The sequence below is a fragment of the Mixophyes fleayi genome, chromosome 5 (assembly GCF_038048845.1).
Source record: "Mixophyes fleayi isolate aMixFle1 chromosome 5, aMixFle1.hap1, whole genome shotgun sequence".
NCBI classification, from domain to species: Eukaryota; Metazoa; Chordata; class Amphibia; order Anura; family Limnodynastidae; genus Mixophyes; species Mixophyes fleayi.
Window position 1 is genome coordinate 194,555,740 of NC_134406.1, and position 22,391 is coordinate 194,578,130.

A 22,391-nucleotide genomic window follows, 5' to 3' on the forward strand; every position below is an offset into this window, starting at 1 on the left:
ATGAGAAGATCACTTGTGGCTTACAATGGAGACTGTTAGTACAGTCATGAATTAGCCATAATTTTTCTAGCCATATTTTCCAACTTGCCCAATAACGATCAGATAAATTTTGATTAGATTATAATGGAACTTTGCATTCAAGTTGGGGTCACATACTGAGATATCAAGCCAATTGCATGATATTGCATCATGTAACCAGCTTTACATTATGTTAAATTAGCAGTTAGAAGATATTAAGGAATCTAATTTTTACTTTGTTTTTTAAATAATATTTCCACTTCTGTAGACATTTTCTTAAGGAATATATAAAGCAGACCCATCTATTTTACAAATGCAATTCCCTAACCATCTTGTGTGCAGAGATGCACCCTTTGAGCTGATGCTGAGTTGGATGTCCGTCTGTTTGCAAATTTGTACTGTGCATGCCCACAGAACGCGAAGGAAATTACAATAAGGGAATGTTCACGCAAATGCAGCTGAAGCAGACCAACACTGAGACCGCATGTGCCTGTTTGGAGCAGTATCTTTTGCATCCGTTAGAGGTCAGGTGCAAATACAGGCTGACACCCGCCAGCACTAGCTAGCTATTTCTGATTGGGTGATTCTCAAGTTACCCCTGAAGCCGACAGTGCTTTCTGCATTTGTCGTGCTTATATTTTAGAGTACGTCATAATTATGATTTTGTGGGTGTTTTAAGAATAGTTTTTTGCTACTTTCATTCATCCACAAGAAGGAATATTAAATCTGCTGAATTATAATTAAGCCTAACAGAGAATGTTTTTTTTCTATCAAAATAGATGTTAAACATTTCTTCAATCTCTGCTTATTACCTTGCTGCGTGTATGCATATAAATGTATGCCCATCACGGCTTCACGGTGGCTTAGTGGTTAGCACTTCTGACTCACAGCGCTGGGGTCATGAGTTTGATTCCGGACCATGGCCTTATCTGTGTGGAGTTTGTATGTTCTCCCTGTGTTTGCGTGGGTTTCCTCCGGGTACTCCGGTTTCCTCCCACACTCCAAAAACATACTGGTAGGTTAATTGGCTGCTATCAAAATTGACCCTAGTCTCTGTCTGTCTCCCTCTTTGTCTGTTTGTCTCCCTCTCTGTCTGTCTGTCTGTCTGTGTCTGTGTGTGAGTGTCTATATTAGGGAATTTAGACTGTAAGCTCCAATGGGGCAGGGACTGATGTGAATGAGTTCTCTGTACAGCGCTGCGGAATTAGTGGCGCTATATAAATAGCTGATGATGATGGCCAACATAAACCTGACACATAAGCTACATGTGCAGAACTAGACACATCTTCCAATGCATGCAGCTCCCCATATGAGCGCAAATACACTATTTTATGGGTGGCTTTTATTAAGAATAAATTATACTGTCCAACTCAGCATCAGGCCTTTTATACTTTGAACAGGACTTAATTCAGTTCAATAAAGATGCTAGCATAACAAGCTCAACAAAAGCGCACATTTTTAACAAGCTTCTCATTAGACTGGAAGGAGTGGTGGTAATCGAGTTATCGGTGCTGTAAACCCCGATACTGTTGTTTACTCCTACATAATTATTCCGATAATGAACAGAGCGGCATAGAAAAAATAACTACTTACCAGTAAAAAGACAGAGAAAATCCGATGAGAAGACATTGCGACACTTCCAAATGATGTCAGTTGCGTGTGTGACTTGGAAATTTTGGCTTTTAAAACGGACCCAGGTAAGTATTACCTTTACGTTAGGGATAGGAATACAATTAATATTACCATACTCTGTGCGTTGCTGCTTTGAAAAAAAAAATCACGTACAAAACTGGCGTCATTTGGAAGTGTCGAGATGTCCTCTCATCGAATCTCCTCTGTATCTTTTTACTGGTAAGTAGTTATTTTTTCTATGTCGCTTTGTTCATTATCGGAATAATTATGTAGGAGTAAACAGTGTCGGTGTTTACAGCACCGATAACTCGTACAACACCCGGAAAGAGAAGACATGACATAACAGAAACAATGTGATGGGGTGTATTGTGTTTTGATCTGAAAGAATAATAAAATGTTCGTACATCCAGCTTGTTCTTCTTTATTCCCAAAATGCATGTTACTGTAGTATTAATTTTGTAAACTTTAAGGAGAGAAAATAAAACAACAACATAGAACACCTGTAAACTAGCAGACATGATTTTTCACATGTAGTAATAATAATTAATAATAAAAACTAATAATGAAAATGCAAAGACAGTCCTAAGTAAATATATACGCCCTGATTGCTTAGACAAACACTAAACCTAAGTTTTATTTGTTTTTATTCAAAATGGGCACCTTTCTAAATATTAGAAATGTTTAGCACTTTGTGTGTCCTCTTAAACTGGTGTAAATTATGCCATTAAATTGGGAATGTTTTTGCAAAAAAATTTTTTAGAAGTCACATAGGTTCTGTAGAGCAAAACATACATTTCATAATATTTCTGATTTGTAGGATTTATGTTTCATTTGTTGCTACTATGTTTACTGGCATTTCACAGCTTGCATAAATATTATGTTATCCAGAAAGTCTGTCTCTGGTTGACATACCTGTGTGAGTGCGGATATGGGCAAGGAATGCCATGGAATTGCTGCTTTTACATATCTTTCCACAGAACTTGCAGACGTTCCCCTGATTTTCTTCTCTTTCCCGGTTGATTTGCTCTGTGTCTTCCACAATGTATTTGTTAACTTCTTTAAGCAATTCTTCATGCTGTTCCTTAATATGAATAAATAAACTTTGTTCAGAGTCAAATGGCTCTGTGCATTTCACACATCTAAACGTTCCACCTCCTTCAGGTAGTTCTTCAAAACTGGCCTGTTCATTCCTTTTGTGGCCAATGCTAGCCAAGTGCTGGTGAAGATTACTTTCTGTAAAAAAGGATTTACCACAGAGTAAGCAATGAAAGTGTTTTTCTTTCACTGGATGTTTCATGGAAATGTGAACATTCAACCCACTAAGCCCATCTGCCAGGAAGCCACAGTCATCACATCGTATTCGGTTTCCATCTCTTTTAGTGCCATTCGTTTTTTTCTTTTTTGTTAGTTGTGGCTCAATCATTTTAGATTCACTGTCACCAATTTTACATGCGTTGGTTGTATGGCTGTCCGAGAGTTCGTCACAGACAATTCTGAGTTTAACAATTGAAGAATCAAACAAATGTTCATTGTTGATACTACTGCATGTGTTAACAGTGCTACAGGATTCTGAGAAATCACCAGTCACTTCATTCACTGAAACTTGAGCTGCACCTGCTCCATCATTACCATTAAACATATCTTTTTCTTCTGTCTCTTCATTTCCTAAACATGCTATTTGAACTTTAGCTACTTTAACAGCACACGTTTGCACAGGAAAACCCACTGAAATATTTTTATCTGCCCTTCCCTCTGTTTCCAGTAAATCAGTTTGTCCTCCATAGTTCTTTTCCATGAGTTCAGACCCAACGGCCAATGTGGAAGCATCCAAACGTGCATTACCATTTTCCTGCAAAGAGTGGCAATGGCTTATATTCACTTTATTTGCTTCATGTATCTCATCAAACTCTGCTAAACCTTCTGTTGGCTTTTCATGGAAGGGTTCTTCAGAAACAGCATCGGGCAAACTCTGTAAATTACAAGCCATTGTGTCCACAAGCAAAGTACTGGACTGAGGAGATTGATGGTTAACCTTATGTTTCTCAGTCGATGCATGTGTGATCATTTCCTGGTGTGTAAGAGCATAGTAATCACATGCCTTACAGTAGTATTCATATTCCTTTCCATGAGTATTTTTCACATGCATCGCTAAAGATGCAGAGTCACCAACAAAGTCACAACTAGCACATTTATTATTACCGATATTAATGTATACTTTCTGACCAAGGTTATCTCCTACGACTTTGTGGAGAGACTCACATACAGATGTTTCTATTGGTAGATCAACTGAAGTATCAGTATTTACAGATTCTTCCTGCTGAGAGTAGGGAAAAAGAGTTGAATCAGTACCAACATAAACGTCTTCATTACTAACAGCACCAACACTTCCCTTTTTCTTAACAGTAGCTTCAAACTTTGTACCATCTGTGGTAACCACAATTTCTGTTTTCGGTTGGCTGATTTTTTGCTCCGCTACACGATTTTTATGCTTCTTGGTTATACAATGGCGTTCCATATCACCTTTAGTTACAGTGTCATAATTACACACCTTGCATTTATAGTTGTACTGATGTGTGTGCTTCCTCCTAATGTGCACTTTAAGGTTTGTAACACTAGATGCCATAAGCCCACAGTGAGTGCACGAGATAGAGAGATTTCCCTTCGGCCGTCCCCTTTTGGGTGTATTTGCAAGATTGGGGTCTGTTTGACTTGGGGCATGTTTAGAACACAATGATTCTTCAGTTGAAGTAATCTCAGAGCTTGGTTGTGCTACCTGAAAAGCCTCACTTTGGGGGCTATTGTTGTGTAAAATGTCAGGATCTGTAACTCCATCAAATGAAACCTTTTCTATGCATTCCTCAAATAGTAATCCAATGTTGTTTTTCTTAGCATTTTCAATATGTTTGCTTCTTTTAATGTGCCTTTCCATGCCTTCCTTATACATTGTGTAGATATTGCAAGCCTTGCATAAAAAGTGATAATCATGTGCATGGCAAAGCTTGACATGTCTCGTCAAGACTACTGATGATCTTGTCTTATAGAAACACTTTTTGCATTGAAACCGAGGCTTTCTAACCTCATTTGCTACATTATCCTCTAGTGTTACTTCAACTGTGCTAACAGTAGTACTACTTCCATCTTCTGGAGGACGAATATCAGAAAGATTCATCTTTAATTCCAATTTACCTACACTAGAAGTATCCAGAATTTTTCCATGCCCCCAGATGTGTTCCTCTGCAGTTTCATGATGCAGTCGGTCATCATTTGATTTAAAGTACACCTTGCAAGCGCTACAATGGAAGCACATCTTGTGTTTGGCACTCATGTGAGTTTTGAAGGTTGACTCATCTGAAGCATCTAGCCCACATAGGTAACAATTTAACAACACACTTCCTTTCTTATGTTTGTCATTTTGGCAGTGCTTTTCAAAGTCCCCTCTGGTTACACATGAATAACCACATGTTTGACAGTAAATCTGCATTTGCTTTGCATGTCTCTTCCAAAAATGAAGAAACATGTACTCTTTGGTGCCAGCAACAGTCTTACAGTATACACAACCATAATACTCCATAATTTGTGTAGTACGTACGATCTTAAATGCAGAAGAAGGTAATGTATCAGCACTGTCAAAGGCTTTAATCACGTCCAGATAAGCGCCATTTTCATCTTGCAATGATTCTGCTGCTGCTGAATATATATGCAATGTTTTTACGGGTTGTTTTAAATTTCTTTTTAATTGCACAATGCGTTCTTTTTTATTAATACTCATCATCTGCAAGTGCTTTTTCAACTGCCTAAAACCATATTTTCTTCTAAACAAACATCTTCTCCGGTGTTTTTTCCGGTCACGCTTTATTTTGGCTATTATTTTGCTAATAGTTTCTGAAATGTTTGCACCTTTTCTTGTTTTAGACTTATCCATGCTAGACTTTAAGGGTTTGCTATTCTTTAACCAGTACTTCAGGTTTTGTTCAGAATTATCCAATGTGGAGCCACAGGGCAAGAGCTTATCTTCACTTTTGCATGATGGCGTCACTTCTGCTTGGAAGTTCCTTACATTATCCTTGCTTAATGACATTTCATTATCTTCATTGTAAACAGCATTCAAATCTTTTACCTTAGCAGAGGTAGGGTTAGATTTTCTTATTCCACCTTTATCTAGGTTAGATTTAGTATTTTTATTACTGCGCTTCTTCAGGAGTTTTCGTCTTTTTAAAGAACCTTTCCTTTCAGAATGAGCCTCATCACAAACATGAGCAAGCAGAAGCTTTTCACTTGAACACTGGAAATCGCAATTCTTGCAGCAGAAGACTGTGCAATGTGTTTCTACCTCCGCTGCAGGGCCAGTCAAAGTGCTTACTGCAGTAACACTAAGCCCGTTGCCATCAAAATGCTTATTTAAATCAGGACTGGGGGAAACTAGGTCTCCTACAATTTTTAAATTAGAATCACCACTATTATCAACAGTACGATCGGCAAGTTTTTGAGAAAGGTTTATTAGCCTGTGATTGCCATGTCCTTCTTGGTTAAATGCAGATTGGGCTTCTGAGCAGCTTGGAGACAGTACTTTATTAGGGATCAAATCACTTTCATTTGTCGCACTTATTTCCGTTTGATTTGTGTATGAACAAGGTTGCTTAAGTGGACAATCATTTTCATTATGTTTATTAACTAGAGTTGGTACCTCCATTTGAAGCTTTATTCGTTTTGGTAAAGATGGGTTTTCAAACTCCTCACCATCCATTTCACCTGAAGTACAGAACTGTTCAAATGGCCTTTTATTGCTTGTGCATTCTGATTCTCTTTGACTTTCAGTCAAGTGGTCCTCTTTAACCTTGTTAGTTTTACCATCCATCTCCTCAACAATAACTGCTTCATTTGCTAAAGACTGACTTCCTTGAGCGTTTTCCTTTTCCATATTCAATGAATTACAAAATGTCCATTGATGTGAAGAATTCGCTAGTAAAGTAAAGAAAACAGTGATTATAATACATTATAGAAAAAGTGGTAAATAGTAATGCATGACAAAAAATCATGTTTAAAATAATTTATATAACTCAGTATTACTAAACCTAACATATGTTTATATTGAAGAGCTACAAGAAACATTCACAAATACAGATGCAAAACTCTCAAACTTTCAAGAGCTTTTCAGAATTAGATATTTTAGATGAGCAAATTAATTATTGGGGAAATAATTTTGCCTAACATCAAAGTGTCTGTTTTAAGTTTATACAAGAAAGTGTAGGTTTTAGCAATAGTACAAAACACTATTACATCAGTAATTAGCATAAAAAGTTCACTCATATCCACCATCTTCCCCGCATACATACAAAATACTGCATAAGTTTCACAGCTCACTTTACACCTAGAATAAATGCATGTCAAGCTACTCAAAAAGCATAAAATATTACCAGCATTGGTATAACAAAAATGCCCCAAGGGCTCGTTTGTGCGCTGCCCTGTGTACACCTCCAGCCATAAATAATACAAATACAAACAATGGGTATAAACAGTGGTGCCAATGTTTATACCCATCATTACCAATACGAGTTAGTGAAGCTTGTAAAGTGCAAACTCTCACATTGCAAAAAGTTACTAATTGCCTGGCATCTCTTTCTTCACCTTTTTCTGGTTCTTTATTAGATAACATACAGAAAGAAATTCTACACAAATATGTGAGAAAAAAGTGCTTATGTGAAAAGTATTAGATTTATATAAGAAACTGGACAATACACACAGGCACATTTAAGAGTAAGTGTCACAAATAGCTAATGTATTTTGAAAATCATAAATGCATACACTATAACGCGTATACACAAAGATCTACAGTTTAATTCTTCGTTAATTTCTGCATGACGCCGTTTCATTATAGCATACTTGTATCCAAGCAGAAGAGCATGAAAATTTTTAGCACATTAGCACCAAGTGTGTACTTTAAATTTACGTTTTAACTCTCTTTATACAATGGCATTTAAGTGCATATACACATTTTTAAACATTCAAAGTGCAATTGATAACACAATGGGTTTGTAGATTATAAAAAAAAAAAAAAAAATCTAACAAAGAAAATTGAAAAACAGTATCTGCCACAAGTAATGAGCTGCAAGATTTTTCTGTTTTAGAAAAAGATAAATTGGTGTTGTGAGGACATCTGGTGGCCAGATTAAAAAATAGACAACCAAATTCAAGCACTGTATAAAAGGGGCTATACTATAATTCAGTTAAGTCATAATTTTATTCAATATATCTCAAAACTATTGTACAGTAATTTAAAGTACCAGGTAAAAATGTGACTTTATGGTACATATTCAACCAGTTTAGTATATCACATTCAAATGTTGACATTTTGCCATATAGTAAAGAAATCAAGGAATGATACATTTTAGATGTTTAAGTTTTTATTTTGGTTATTTGTTATAATTTCCCTCTTTCCTGGGTGTGCGTGGGGTATAGTGGAATCTTTTGGTGGTGTTGCTATCAATGATGTATTTGGCGAGATTTCACTTTTGCCTTCCAAATGCATTTGCTCCGGAATGATGCTTCTACACTACCAAATTATTTCCGTCACCCAATAGTGTAAGAGGTCTATACATATTGACTACTTGTGTTGATTGGTGAGACGGTCTCAGGAACATAAAGGGTCTCTGTGATAAAAAGCCTCACTGCTGGGGCTAAGGTTTAATGCCCGTTAACAGAGAAGCCTAGTCAGTGTCGGACTGGGGCATGAAGGGCCCACCGGGGGACTGCAACGCTAGGGGCCCACCAGAGGGGGTGTGGCCAGCCATCATAGAGGCGAGACCAGACACTAGAGGGGGCGTGGTCAGCACACGAAGGACAGCTAGCACCATAGTGTAGTATATAAAGAATGTAATGTGCTCATCCTTCTCTTTTAAAATGACAGGCTGACTGCGCACTTAGTTACTAACCTGCTCATGCTCCTCTGGGCGGTTGGATATCCGGAACTCCTACTCTCATCTGCCCTGCTCAAAGTGAAAAACACACTACCGCGCAGGTTCAGAGAGCCCAGACGCGACTCTCTGCACCTCTGTGGTAGTGTGTTTAACGGGAGTGTTTGCCAAACACTGTTTGGCTAAAACGGGGAGGGGGGGGGGGGAGAGGAGTTGCGCTTTACCCCTACTGTTGCAAGAGCAGCATTAACACAGGTTATCCCTCTCTACGAACTAATAATATACTGAAGTTAAGCGATCATTGACTTATGTATTATTCAAAGTGTAATGCTAATAATAAAATTTGTATTCTTTTATCTTGAATACAATTCGTATTTTTCTATATCATGTATTAGGCTGTGAGCAAGAGGCTTGGTTCAATTAGTGGGATAACATTTAATGTTAGTTTTATCACAATTTATTGAATCCTGGTTAAAATACATAAAAATACATTAATATAGACAAATAAAATACTCCAATTAAACCACAGTATTTATATTATGAGGCATTGATTGCTATATACATACATATGGTATGGCATCAATTGAACATACATAAAAAATCAGACAAACCTAGGTATATAGACCTGGACTAGTCTAGCTACTGGGAGGCAAATGACAGTGGGTATAAATGCTGCATTGATCCAGATATAACACAGTCACTGATATCTCAATAAAATAATGTTCATAGCATACAAGTCCAGTAGATGGGAATTGGTATTTCTTTAAGTCTCTGCTAGTGCAATATAAATATTCAGATCACTGTCCACATATATCACATGGTTATTGCTGCGATGCTTTCAAATTTAACTTTGTTTACTTGCAGTTTCGATGTATATAGAGATGGTGGCCGGGTACCCAGTGTGCTAAAATCAGAGGATGTTTCTTGTGGTCCGTGCTTGTTACTGTTGGAGAGGAAGGTGCTTGCGTTCCACTGTGGAACGCATCTGTCCCTTCCTGTTCTCGCGTATGTCCAAAAGATGAATTGTATGCAAGTCGGGAGTCAGCTGTTTTCTTAGCTCCTCTCTAACAACGGAGGGGGCGTGGCTATAATGTGGCGGGGCCTACCGGTGGATAGTCCTGCTGCCCTGCAGGCCAGTCCGAGCCTGAGCCTAGTCCAACTGTCAAGAAATTGCTAAAGGGCTATATTCTTTTATATATCAAAATGTATGCTTTTCAGGCCAAATTCAGCTTTGCTTACACCTCACTTTAATTTAAATAATGTCAGAAAAGAAAAAATATATATCTATACACACACACACAAACCAAGTTTTCTCTTTCTACACACCTCATCCTCAGTGATCAATGATTTGAGTTGTCACAAACTCAAACAGGTCTCCCTTATTTGAGCGGAGTTCCAGTAAAAATTGGATTAAAAATAATTTTCATTCCAATAAACATTTTTATTGGGTTTTACAAAAGGAAATACAAGACAAGAGAAAAAACCAAAAAGCCAGGCATACATGATAAAGATAGCAATTGGAGAAGTATTCAACAGAAAATACACACAAACGTAAGGCAACAAATGATACAAAGTTATGCAAGGTCAATGCTGCAATGGGAAAAGTGATAGAGGGAGGAGAAGAAAGATAGAGAAATAGAGGGAAGAGGGGCGTATAGGGGGAAGTCACTGTTCGCTATAAAACATACTGGTACAAGGGTGCGATATGAGAGAGGTACTGACTTATGGGGGGACAGAAAGGTCAGAACGCCAAGAGTGGAGGAGAACCATGATACTCGGGTCCAGGGGCTTCAGACAAGAGTGAAGGGGGCAGGGGTGTGATGCAATATGCTAGTAATATGTTCCATATGGTAAACATACCATATGCGGATGATAACGGGAAGAGGGAAGAAGAGGGGGCTCTGGGTTTTTTCAAAATAGTGCAAGTTGACATTTCATTGCACTGAGGATGTGTGTAATAAGTTTTTAAGGATGGTTAGGGATGCGGGGCAGGGAACGGGGTAGAAAAGAAAGGTAAGAAGAGAAACTTGAGTAATGTTAGAGTTGAAGCAGTGTATGGAGTCCTACATTCAGACAGTGCCACCAGATGTGGGACAGGGTACCCACTTGATCACCCAAGTGGCAAATTAATGAGGAGATACTTGGGTAGATAGTGTGAAGTCTATGGTAAGCAAGGTACCATTGAAAATACATTATCCGAGAGGTCTCGCTAATTTTAACACAAATCGATGTTTTATTTACTTGAAGGCGAATTTTGTCCCAGTCTTCTGAACTGAGCATTTCCCCCATGTCCTCCTCCCATTTAAGTTCATGTGGCTCCTTAGGGGGGCGCTTATGTTGCAAAAATAAGGCGATAGAAAGCGGAGATGAGACCTCTAGAGGAAGAGCGGAGGGAGCAAAAGGTCACTAGTGGGGAAGTCTGCTGGACGTTAGTTCCTGAACTTCTGATAGCGTCATAAAAGTGGTGATTTTGTAAGTATTAAAATAAACGGGATGAGGGGATATGATGTTATGTCTGTAAGTTGGCAAACGTATGGAACAGTTGAATGGGAATAACTATAATCTTCCACACATCAAGATGTATGTTTTTTAGTTCAAATTCAGCTTTGCTTAAGCCTTATTTGAATTTAAATAAAGGTCAAAAATGTTATTTATATAATATATATATATATATATATATATATATATATATATATATATATATATATATATATATATATATATATATATACACACACATACACACACACACACACACACACACACACAAATACATACACTATACATACATATATACACACACGCAAACAAAGTTTTCTCTTTCTACACACCTCATCCTCAGTGATATATGATTTGAAGTGTCACAAACTCAAATGGGTCTCCCTTATTTTAACTAAGAATTCTAATAAAAATTGGATTTAAAATTATTATTGCCATTCATTTGTAAGTATTTTAAATTGATTTAATAGTATAATTGTGCATGGTAAGATTTAAGGTCATATATATGCATTTAACCTGCATGAAAATTCTTGCAATGTCAGAAATACAGAAGTGATTACACAGTGGACACAGTCCCAAAACCAGACCCCTCCGCACCAGGCTGTCTATAACAGCTGGGGTCCAGGCTTATCTGCAACTTCAGGGGAAAAGGTCCATGTCGCCTCCAGTATTTATACAGAGGACAGACAAGAAGAAAATAAAGGCACTCTAACCTTTGCCTAGTACAGGATGTGAGCATTTACATAGAGCATGGCACAAGTCATTGTATTGTGAGACGGTCATAAGACATGAATAAGGAGTTTTGTGAGAAGATAGGGGGAATAAGATCATGATAAAATATGCTTTGTGCGAAATTAATGCAAAAAAATTGCCAACCAATTGAAACCCTTGTAATTGGATAACATTCACAATATTTTTTTTATTTAATATCAAGGACTATTTTTGGCTGAAACAATGATTTGGGTGAAAAATTGAGTAACCACCTAACTCTACTCAGGAGTTTGCCGATGCTCATTCCAGCAAAACACCATTTTGACAGAAAGCAAATACACAAATAATTTGCATACCTATATCTACAACTTCAAAAGGGGATTCAGTTTTTATTATGTGCTTTAAAGTACTATTATACCACGTCATGTTTATGAAAAAATAATAGTTGATTTCCGTTGGGTGGTGCATCCTGGATTGCCACGTTTTAGAAGAGCTCCTAGCTGCAAACCGCAATTCTTAGCCATCCACAAAATTTGTGCCAAGAGTCTCAAAAGAGCATGAGAGACTCAGGGAAAACAATATCCCTGTTCATGTCGGTGGTATAAGGGGACTTCAGTGTCCATTTATCCCTGGAGTCTGTCCTGAGTAGAAGTGCCTAGAGTAAACCCCCCTTTAATAATCACTGCATCATAATCACTGAGAGAAGTATCTTCAGATAAAGGTAAGCCCTTGCACACTGATACCGATCTAGCCTGAGGATGCGGGACATCGGGACTGCTGCTGCGTTATATACAGTGCACCATACCGGGAACTGTAAATTTAACTGGAACCCCGCCCACCTAATGGAGTGTGGGAAGCACACAATCGTTGACTCTACAGAGCTCTATCATTCTTAGGGGCATATTCAATTAGCTTTCCGGTCTGCGGGATCGCGCCGGAACAGCCACGAAACTTAATCCACGTTACCGCAATAACGTGGATTTTCGTTCACTGACCATAGGGTTGCGTACGAAAATCTGCGTTAATGCGGTACCGTATTAACGGCAATAGTGCGCAGAATTCGCGAACCGGAAAGCTAATTGAATATGCCCCTTAGATTCACCTTACATCTCACAGGTCCCAGATACTGTACATATTAAGAGAGTCAAACTCTTAAGGGTTCCATCCCTGTAGACATACTGCATAATTGCCTAGTCCAGAATACTCCATTGACCCATCACTCTCTGGATATATTTCATGTACCAGATAGCATTAACAGGGCAGATATAGCTAATTACAGAGCTTCCACTAATTAGATACTACCTAAGTTAAAGTAACTGTGATTATTCGAATACATAAACATCTATATTAACCACAATGGTGTAGTGGTAAAGTGCTGTTGACAGTTGCAGCCTCTGTATATCCTATTCACTATCACAGTTTTTAATACCTGCACTACATTACATCTGGTGAATCATCAATTCAGCCATGATAATAATCCTGAGTAGTACAGTCCATTGTCTTAATAGACCACAGTATTTATAAATGTGGCTGAATCTAATCCCCTTTAATTCCCTATGGCGGCGTTCCCTGCCTTAAATTAGTGTTGATTCGTTTCAAACAGATATTATAAGTGGCAGGTAGTACCTCTAATATCAACCAAATTGTGAGAGTGAGCTAAAAGATCCCAACTACTCCTCGGAAAACGGATTAAAAAACAAACTAAAAATTTTAATTATCAGCATGTGCAACAGCGAGCGCAGCGTAAGCCGACGAGCATTTTGCTATAAGCTTTAGAGGATATTAGAGGTACTACCTGCCATTGATAGTATCTGTGGGTTGCTGTGGAAATTGTCTCTTCCCTCCTTCCCCTAAATTTATTTATATTGAGCAACATTTCCACATTGTCCAAATTAAATAACCTAGGTGTTTCTTTAATTCCTCCAGATTTATCACTAGAAGGATTTTCCAATACTCCCAGAAAATCCCACATTGGCAGAGCATCCATCTTCCATATAAATAACGGTTCGTGATCTGGTTCTTTTAACTCCTTGCAGTATATACAAATACTCAGTTTCAAGGGACTCTTTCATCCATGAAATTAACTCCTTGAATGGTTCTGAGGGTTGATTTTATCCATTTGGTTTAAAAATTACACATGACATAAAGCACTCCTTCAGAATTTGCTGGAAAGGACTTATGACTCCTGGATAAGGGACTGCATCTCTGTACATAAAAAAAGAGGAACCGCAAGTTTATTTAGTAAATCACTCCTATACACCATCCGCCAGAAATGTATTGACCCAGAGGGCAGATATATCATAGTAGATGTTTCAATAGACAACACCAGATATACACTGTTGAATCATCCAGTGTTCCACCCAGAAAACTTTGCCAGCTGGGTGGCATTAAGAAGTATTCAGGTGGGAACAGTTGTAATACTTTGCAATAATAATGAAAAATGTTGGAGGTTATTGCCCACACCTGCCAGGACTGGTCTAACATACACTGCTGGCTGTAGTGCTCACATAGTGCCTGTTCTAAAAGGACTCTGCTGGGTTACAAGAGCTGGGTGGCAAGAAAAAAGAGCCAGGTGGAGCACCCAGGAAATGGATGTTGGGGAGATCACTGCCCTCTAACTCTTCTGTTTTTGCCGTTATGCTACAGAAGATTAGAGAAAAAACTAGCCGGCACTCGGTATATCCCACATTATATATGATACCAGCTGCTTGGGTTTAAGCCACGCTTAATGCAAAGCAGCTGGTACCATATATAATGTGGGATATACCGAGCGCAGGCTTGTTTTTTCTCTGGTTTTGTTTCAAAATATTGCTTTATTGCCATAGCAGTTGTCCATCAAGCCTATTTAAAGCACATTTGGGTGTGGCTCACAAGCCAGCCTTTGCTAGATGTAAACCCATATATCTGAGAGGTGAGTGCATCTGATTTTAACTGCATTTAAATGGAGTTTAAAGCATATAGGTCAGTGTATGCTGGGATGCAGACTTAAATATTTTGATCAAAATATGAACTAATACCTCATGTTTTCATTCTGCTAGACACACACAGATATGAAGTGTAAAGGATATGCGCCGACAACTGTCTTTTTGTTATGCTACAGAAGATTGTTAACTGGGGTGGGAAGAACCTAATCATTGGAGGAGACTTCAATGCTATCGTCAATCCCATCCATGAATAGATCTGAAGTTAGTACCCCAACACCATACCAAAACACAAAACGGCATATCCATCCTTACCACATTCCTCAATTTAGTAGATCCCTAGCGCCTCCTAAATCCATTACAAAGAGACTGTTCTTTCGATTCCCATCCACATGGTACGCAATTTACCATGCCCCTATAACTTTGACCCTGAAGCTTGACATGCGTAGACACTCACAATTGGAGAATCCCAGGCTCTCCCAGCAAATCTGAATGGTTTATTCAACACTTTAAAGTATCCTTGGTGTAACATTGTAGATGACAATCTGGAACATATAGACAATACCAACCTAGTTTGGGATTCCTCAAAGGCCATTTTATGGGGCCCTATCATTTCCTACATACACCACCATAATAGGCAATACACAGGCAAACTCTTGTAACTGAGCTCCGTCTTAAAAGCAGCCTACAGACGCTTTAAACTTCAGGAAACTGTTCTTAATAAAACTATGTATTTGCAGGCCAAACAAATTTACGACACCTTTCTCGCAGAAAAGGCTCAAAGACAACATCACTTTCAAAGAAACAAATTCCATAGGTGGGGGAATAAATCAGACAAGCTGCTGGCGAATTTAGTGACGGGCCCCAAATCGAAGACTTGGGTCTCACTCTTAAAACCAGCTGAAAACACACAACTTTCTGACCCTGCCACTGTTTGTGATACATTTAGACATTATCAAATTCTATACACTGCTGAACGGCATGATAAAGATGAAGGCATTCGCTTTCTGCAGTAAACAGGTCTTCTCAAACGCTCACCAGATGAGCGACTTGCTTTGGACACACCGTTAACTGAACAAGAAGTCAGCAGTGCCATTAAACTGTTGCCTAATTGCAAATCCCCTGGCCAAGATGGATATGGAGCAGAATATTATAAGGTTCTGAGAGAGAAATTTCTCCCCAAGTTAACGGTTTTTTAGAACCATATTCTCTCTTCTGGTGAGACCCTGCAACACTTCATTGAGGCCAGAATTACTGATTTGCCAAAACCTGATAGGGACCTAACCTTGGTCAGCTCTTATAGGCCAATATCCCACCTTAATCAGGATTTCAAGCTTCTTACCATACTAATGGTGAATATATTACAGACCATTCTGCCACGCCTGATCTCTTCTGCCTGGGTCAATCCATATCAATCCAGAATTAAATTAATTGGTTGCTTGACCATTTTTAATAATTTTTATTTTGTGTGTGTGAGATGAACCCTGTAAGTTAGTAGTTAGAAACCCCCATTACTTTATTTTTATTTACCTTAATATGAAGATGGCAGCCATTTTGTAGCATGGCATATGAGATTTTTCGCTGTTGCTGAGGTTTGGGGTAAATGCAATATCTCAGCTCAGAAAAGTCATAGAAAGCTGGGATAAAAAACATTATTTTCAGCACATTTCACGCTACCTTTTTTGTCACGTATAACTATTTCCCTACCTGTCTTCCTTACGACTGAATTTTAAGCCCAAAGTTAATTGTCAGATTTTTTTTAAAAAAAGTAATTTTTGGAATTTTAGGTCAGTGGGAAGTTATAAAATTTTAGAGCTGTAAATTTTTTTAGGCAACAGCTATATACTCAAAGATTTGAATCATTCTACATCAAATCAACACAATTTTTGAAAAACATCTCAAAAGTTGTTCACATGGTTGTTAATAAATCCCCAAAGTTTTATTTTGGGATCATGATGGGATCATCTGCTACAAGAGCTTTCAGTTTTGAGTGATTCATGAACATTGTACTTATCAAGGCACTACACATCTGAGAAAATCAACAAAACAATATATTTCCAGTTCACTTCTTTAGAGAGTGCATGTTCCTCTTCAGGTGTGCTTATGGACGAGATTTTTCCAGACAGCGCCTGCTCCCACTTCTACACAGGTGAGTAAACTTAAGTGTAAAGATGCTCTACATGGATACTCAACACAATTGTGTTGAATAGGCCCGCCTTTTGCAGGGACAGGTTAGGTTTGGGTGGGCTTTAATTCGTAAAAAAAACAAACCTTGCTCACTAATTTAAGCCCACCCAAACCTTACCTGACCCATTTGTGTCGCATTTGAAAAAGTGGAGTGTTTAATTACAGTGGAGTATAAGACTGGGAGAACGTGTGCTGGGAGCAGGGAGAAACAGCAACTTGGAGAAGTGGTGCAGGGAGGGAGAGACCCAGCTGGCTGGGAGCAACACTGTACTCAAAGATGAAGCCTCAGTCACCTGGCCAGGCAGAGAAGAGAAGGCAAAGCCCATGAGGCTGCTGCTGATCTCCACGGGTTAGAGAAGCATGTGATGGGCTCCTCCAATCAAAGCTCAGCACATGCTCCTCTCACCAGAGTCTCATGGGAATTTTTTCCCTGAATCCCCAACAGCCCAGTCCAAGTCCAAGTCTGCTGTGGTGTTTAAACTGCATTGGAGCAGTATTTGCAGTGGTTGGTGTTTAAATTGGTTTAGAGAAGTAAAGAATAAAGATGGAGGCAAGTGACAGGTACCTTATTGTTTTAACCCATTTAAAAAGGTTAATTATACTTCTAATAAGAAGGTGTGGCTGGATCACATAGGATTACCTTATTGTAGATATTTATTTTAATTAAAGGTGCAGGGCACTGCTGTATATCCTGCAAAAGTACTGATTTTTTTCATATTATGTATTTTGGTATAGGAAATTTATTAATTTCTAATGTATTATGCCAGGTTAGAGAAAGTGTGTTTTGCTAAAAGCAGGAAATGCTCAGTAAGTCTTTTTATCGCAGAAGTGACAAAATCCTGCTTTAGCCTGAAGGCCCAGCAGGAGGTAGTTACCTGTTGTCCTGTCTGAACAATGTAGATTTAGGAAATTAGCAATTTAGGATATCACAGATTGCTGTAAATTTGGTTAAATTGTACTAACCCCATGTCTAGAGAAATATCACATCCTGATGTTAAATTATCTGATGTGATATAAGATGCTTCAGTGCCAGGTCGGACCAGGGGGCTGGCTTACCCTGTGATTTATGTCAGAATCTGTATAAAAAGGAGCTCTGTTTGACCGTGTAGTATTATTCCATCTGTACTTGTGGAAATCACTAGTACCTTAAACTAGTGTATGTAACTGTCCTTATTAGGACACTTAAGCTAATAAATATCACGGTTTCAAAAGCCTGGTTTGACGCTTACTTACTTGCTGTAATTCCTGTGACCTAGAGATTAGACCAATCTAATCCCTTATCCGTCTGTTCTGAGGTTGGAACCCTACATCCAGTACAAATGCTCTGTCCACTACCTGCAGCTCTAGCTAGTGTGATAGGACAGGGGGACCCATCCACAGCAACCCTGATCTGAAGGTAAGAGGTCAGGTGTACCAGCCAGGTGTCCAGCAAGGGTGGTGACAGCAGAAAAAGTCCATCCTACTGCGGTTAGAGGGCGCATATGGAATAAAGAATAGGGGTCGGTGGCAAAACAAACCCAGCCGGTCCCCAGCAACACACGGACAGGGTGGCATAGGAGGTCCATCCTGTCACAGATGGGGTTGAGAACTGTTCCGTAATAGATGTGTAAATTATTTTCTGAAATGCTGAAAGTTGCAAAAGTTTGTGCCAGTTGCAGAAAACAACTTGGAACACTTCAAAAAGGGCACGAAGGTCATTGTTCAGTTCCTCAAGATAATGTAGTATCAGCTCCCACTTGCTGAAATAAGAGGGTGTGTAAATGCTGTCTATGACAATAAATGGTGGCTCACATTTATGCTGGAGAAAGATGAAAACATGGGCGAAGTGAAAGTGACATTCCTCCATCCAGCTGGTCTATCACCATCTTTTTTATACCCAAGAAAGCCGGATGTTTTATGGATAACTATGGTAGATGTTCTGTGTAAAGTGAATCCGTTAAGTCCAAGAGGTCGAATGTACACCCTTTCTGAAATAGAAATACTAAAAACAAATGAAGCCTTCAGCCAGTTCACACCCATCTAGTTGCATTAGTATGAACAATTTTTAAATGTTTTTCAAAAATGTAATATGGTTTTTTGAGAAAATCAAAATTTAGATTTTGAAAATTTTACAATTTAATTTTTTATTGAAACATACCGCTGTGTTATACATCATATGAAAGCCCATAAAAAGAGGTTTGAAATGAGACCTCGACCAACTCTAGCTCAATCAGGTGAGCTACAAATGCAATTTAATAAACATTCAAATCAAATTTTTCATTTAAAAAAGAGCAACTTTGAAGGTGTATAACTTCAGAACCAGTGCACATATCAGCACTAAGATTTGAGGGTTTTCTTTACACCCATGACAGCATTTATTATACCAAATTTAATTTCAATCTGAGACAGTCAGTTTGAAAGATTGTGTTGATTTGTTGTGGAATGACCCTACAAACAAATTTTGAGTTACCTTTTCTACTTTGAGCACTTTGAAATTGTTAGTTTTTCACTAAAATTAACCCCTAGTATTTCTCGGGGAGGGGACATGATACAAATTTCAAATTCACAGCATACACAGTACTCTGTGGGGGATAACAAAAAAAAATGGAGTTTGATATCCCATGGGGAACATAGTTACACTAAGAGCAAATGTATTAAAGGGGTCATCTCACACACACACAAAAAAAAAAATTTAAAAAAAAAAAAAAAAAGGTCAGGCAACTGGGGCTGCATCTCTCCATATGGACTGACCCGCCCAGTTAGGTTTTCTCAAACATAGACAATCAGAGGAATACGCTATTACAGCAAGCACGGCCACCTGTTATCTTAAACACAATATACAAAGACAATATCACTGTGAAAAATCTTTCAATAAAATCCATTGGCCCCATTTGGTTAGGCTTTTAAAATGTAAACATTTTGGCCCCATATTTTGAAAAACCCATAAACAATCTACGACTCCCATGCACATACCATAGTAAACAATATACTTAACCTGTTTCCATTGGGGAGAGGAACAAGACATGGATGCCCTCTTTGTCACCTCCTTTTCAATTTATGTCTTGACCCACTATTGCAACATTTTCACCAACAACTGATTTCAGGGGCATCACCATTGGTAACTGTCAAGTTAAACTAGTTGCCTTCGCAGATGACATAATCCTTATCTCATATCCAAAAAGATCCCTTACACTCAGGATCATTGAAAGATTTGCCAGCTCCGTCAGGTTTACACTAAATTTGGATAAATCTGAGGCACTGGCAATATTTGGGCAGGGTAGATCAAGATGCTGATTTCCCGTTTTCCCTGGGCTTCCAAATACATCATATTTTTAGGCATTTCTCTTCCATCCCATCCCTCTCTTCTCTATAGCTACAATGCCAAACCCATCATTAAACAAACCCAAGACAAGCTCCATATGTGGCATGACCGTTTGAGTCGATGAAACTTGATAAAAATGTCTTACTTCCCCAAAATTTACTACGTTTTGCAGATAACTCCACTCCTTTTCAAGAAGGTGGATCTGCAGAAATTAAAAAATACCATCACGCGTTGTGTGTGGCATTCAAAAAAATCTGAGAATCAGTTTTTAAGCTGCAACAACTGGACCAAAGTGGTGGCATAAACTTGCCCAAGCTTAAACACTACAACATTGCCTGTTTATTACGTCATGCCATTGACAAGATCCGCAAAGCCTATACTCTGATGTCTTACTAGATGCTCAACTGTGCCCTCCACTATCCCTCAACTATGTACTTCATGCTCCCTCAGACAAGGTATCAACAATATCTTCTTACTATCCACCATTCTTACAGCTGGGAACGCTCCCGCATCACAATCCTAAAAGATCTTTTCGGATCCTCCCAGAAATCTCTTACATTTGCAGAGGCTACGGATAAATTTCCATTTGTTGCTCAAAATAGATACGTTTTCATGCAAGCCAATAACTATCTGAGGTCTGTTTTCACCTCTTTAACCCTATCTGACCTGGTTAACCCCCTGGACTCCCTAATCCTTCATGGTTCCTACAATACTTCCATTATCTATGACCACACCAAACATGAGCTCCATATCAACAATGATATTTCTAGCCTTCAAAAATGGATCCTTCGATTCACAAATTTAACACCCCCACAGACATCTTGCACCCATTTCAACTTACCAGGAAATGGCCTACAAAATTATTCATCAAACATATTCATCTCCGAAAAGAAGACACACTATTGGCCTCTCATCTAATAGCAAATGCCAAACATGTAACTTTAGCAATGCTGATTTATACTATGGATTCTGGAAATGGCCACATATTCGCTCGTTCTGGGATACTCTAATCAGATATAGTGTCAACACATTGGGCATAAAGTTCACAGCCACTCCACAATGGGCAATATTTGGACACTTAACTAACCAGCTTAGTGTACCCAGACTAGACAAAAAGCTGTTGCTAATTTTTGCAGTGGTGGGCCGCAAGGCTATTACAACAATGAATACATGATACCCCACCAACATTGGAGATGGCAAACGCTAGACTTCTATTTCTTTTTAACATGGACTGCCTGGAGACGTCACTCAATAAAGAACTCTTGACACCAGCACTTTTACAATGTTGGGGCAATTGTATTCAGTCACTGCCACTGTCAACCAAACAGGCCATTCAAAAAGACTTTTCAATATACCACCTGGTACTCTCTGCAACTGCTGGCAGGCCAAACCTTTTAATCCCTCTTATATTGTATTTCATGAGCTTGGGATAAGTCAGCGCTAATGTTACCCCTTTTTCCACGTCCCACACATTATCTCCTTTGTTCCATGGATGGATCGTCGACATCTTTGGGTTTGAGCATGTGATCTCAGACTCCAATGTTTTCTTGTTACAGTGGTTTTCACTGAACATGATATACTAATAAACCCATATGTGCTTGTCATCTTGTAGGATGTGGACTCTATTCCATACTGTATCTTCCTGCATTTTTTATGTTCTCTAAGATTCTGAAATGCTAGTATTGTGTCATTTCTATAACAGCATAGTTAGAATTAAAAAATATATGGATTGCTGTATTGTCAGGACTTCTGACGTAACAGTTATTATTGTATCTTATTGATTGCCTTTCTCTCCAAATTAATACTCTCAACTATTTGACTGAAGCAATCTACACCCTCTATTTTATATCCCTGTCTTTTGTTGTGAAAACAATGTACTGATGTAATCCATAATAAAAGTATTTTGAAAAATAAATATTTTGAGTCTTCTTCAGCTATCCGATTAAACTCTGCAGCGAGTCTATTACATTTTTGGATGTGACAATATTAAAAAAAAAAAAATAAAAAAATTGGACTACATATAATGACTCACTAATTCTAAATCCACCGATAGCAACACATTGTTCTAATATTACAGCTATGATCATTTACTAGATTATGTCTAAATCACTAATGCTCAGAGAAGTCACACTTGACACAGATCATCTACAAGCTGAAGAAGTGCTGCTCTGCACAATTTTTTTTTTCTTTTAAAAAAACAAACAAAAAAAG

At 38.4% G+C, this 22,391-nt stretch overlaps 1 protein-coding gene across 1 annotated transcript in view; it reads right to left on the bottom strand.

The window, feature by feature from the left end:
• The window catches only part of ZNF407 (zinc finger protein 407), a 414,057-nt gene that overhangs the window by 381,325 nt on the left and 10,341 nt on the right, over nucleotides 1-22,391 (bottom strand). Inside the window, exon 2 of the mRNA XM_075213220.1 lies at nucleotides 2,563-6,609. Coding sequence (XP_075069321.1) covers nucleotides 2,563-6,568 — 4,006 coding nt within the window. The 5' untranslated portion in view covers nucleotides 6,569-6,609. The remainder of the gene's footprint in view (nucleotides 1-2,562; nucleotides 6,610-22,391) is intronic.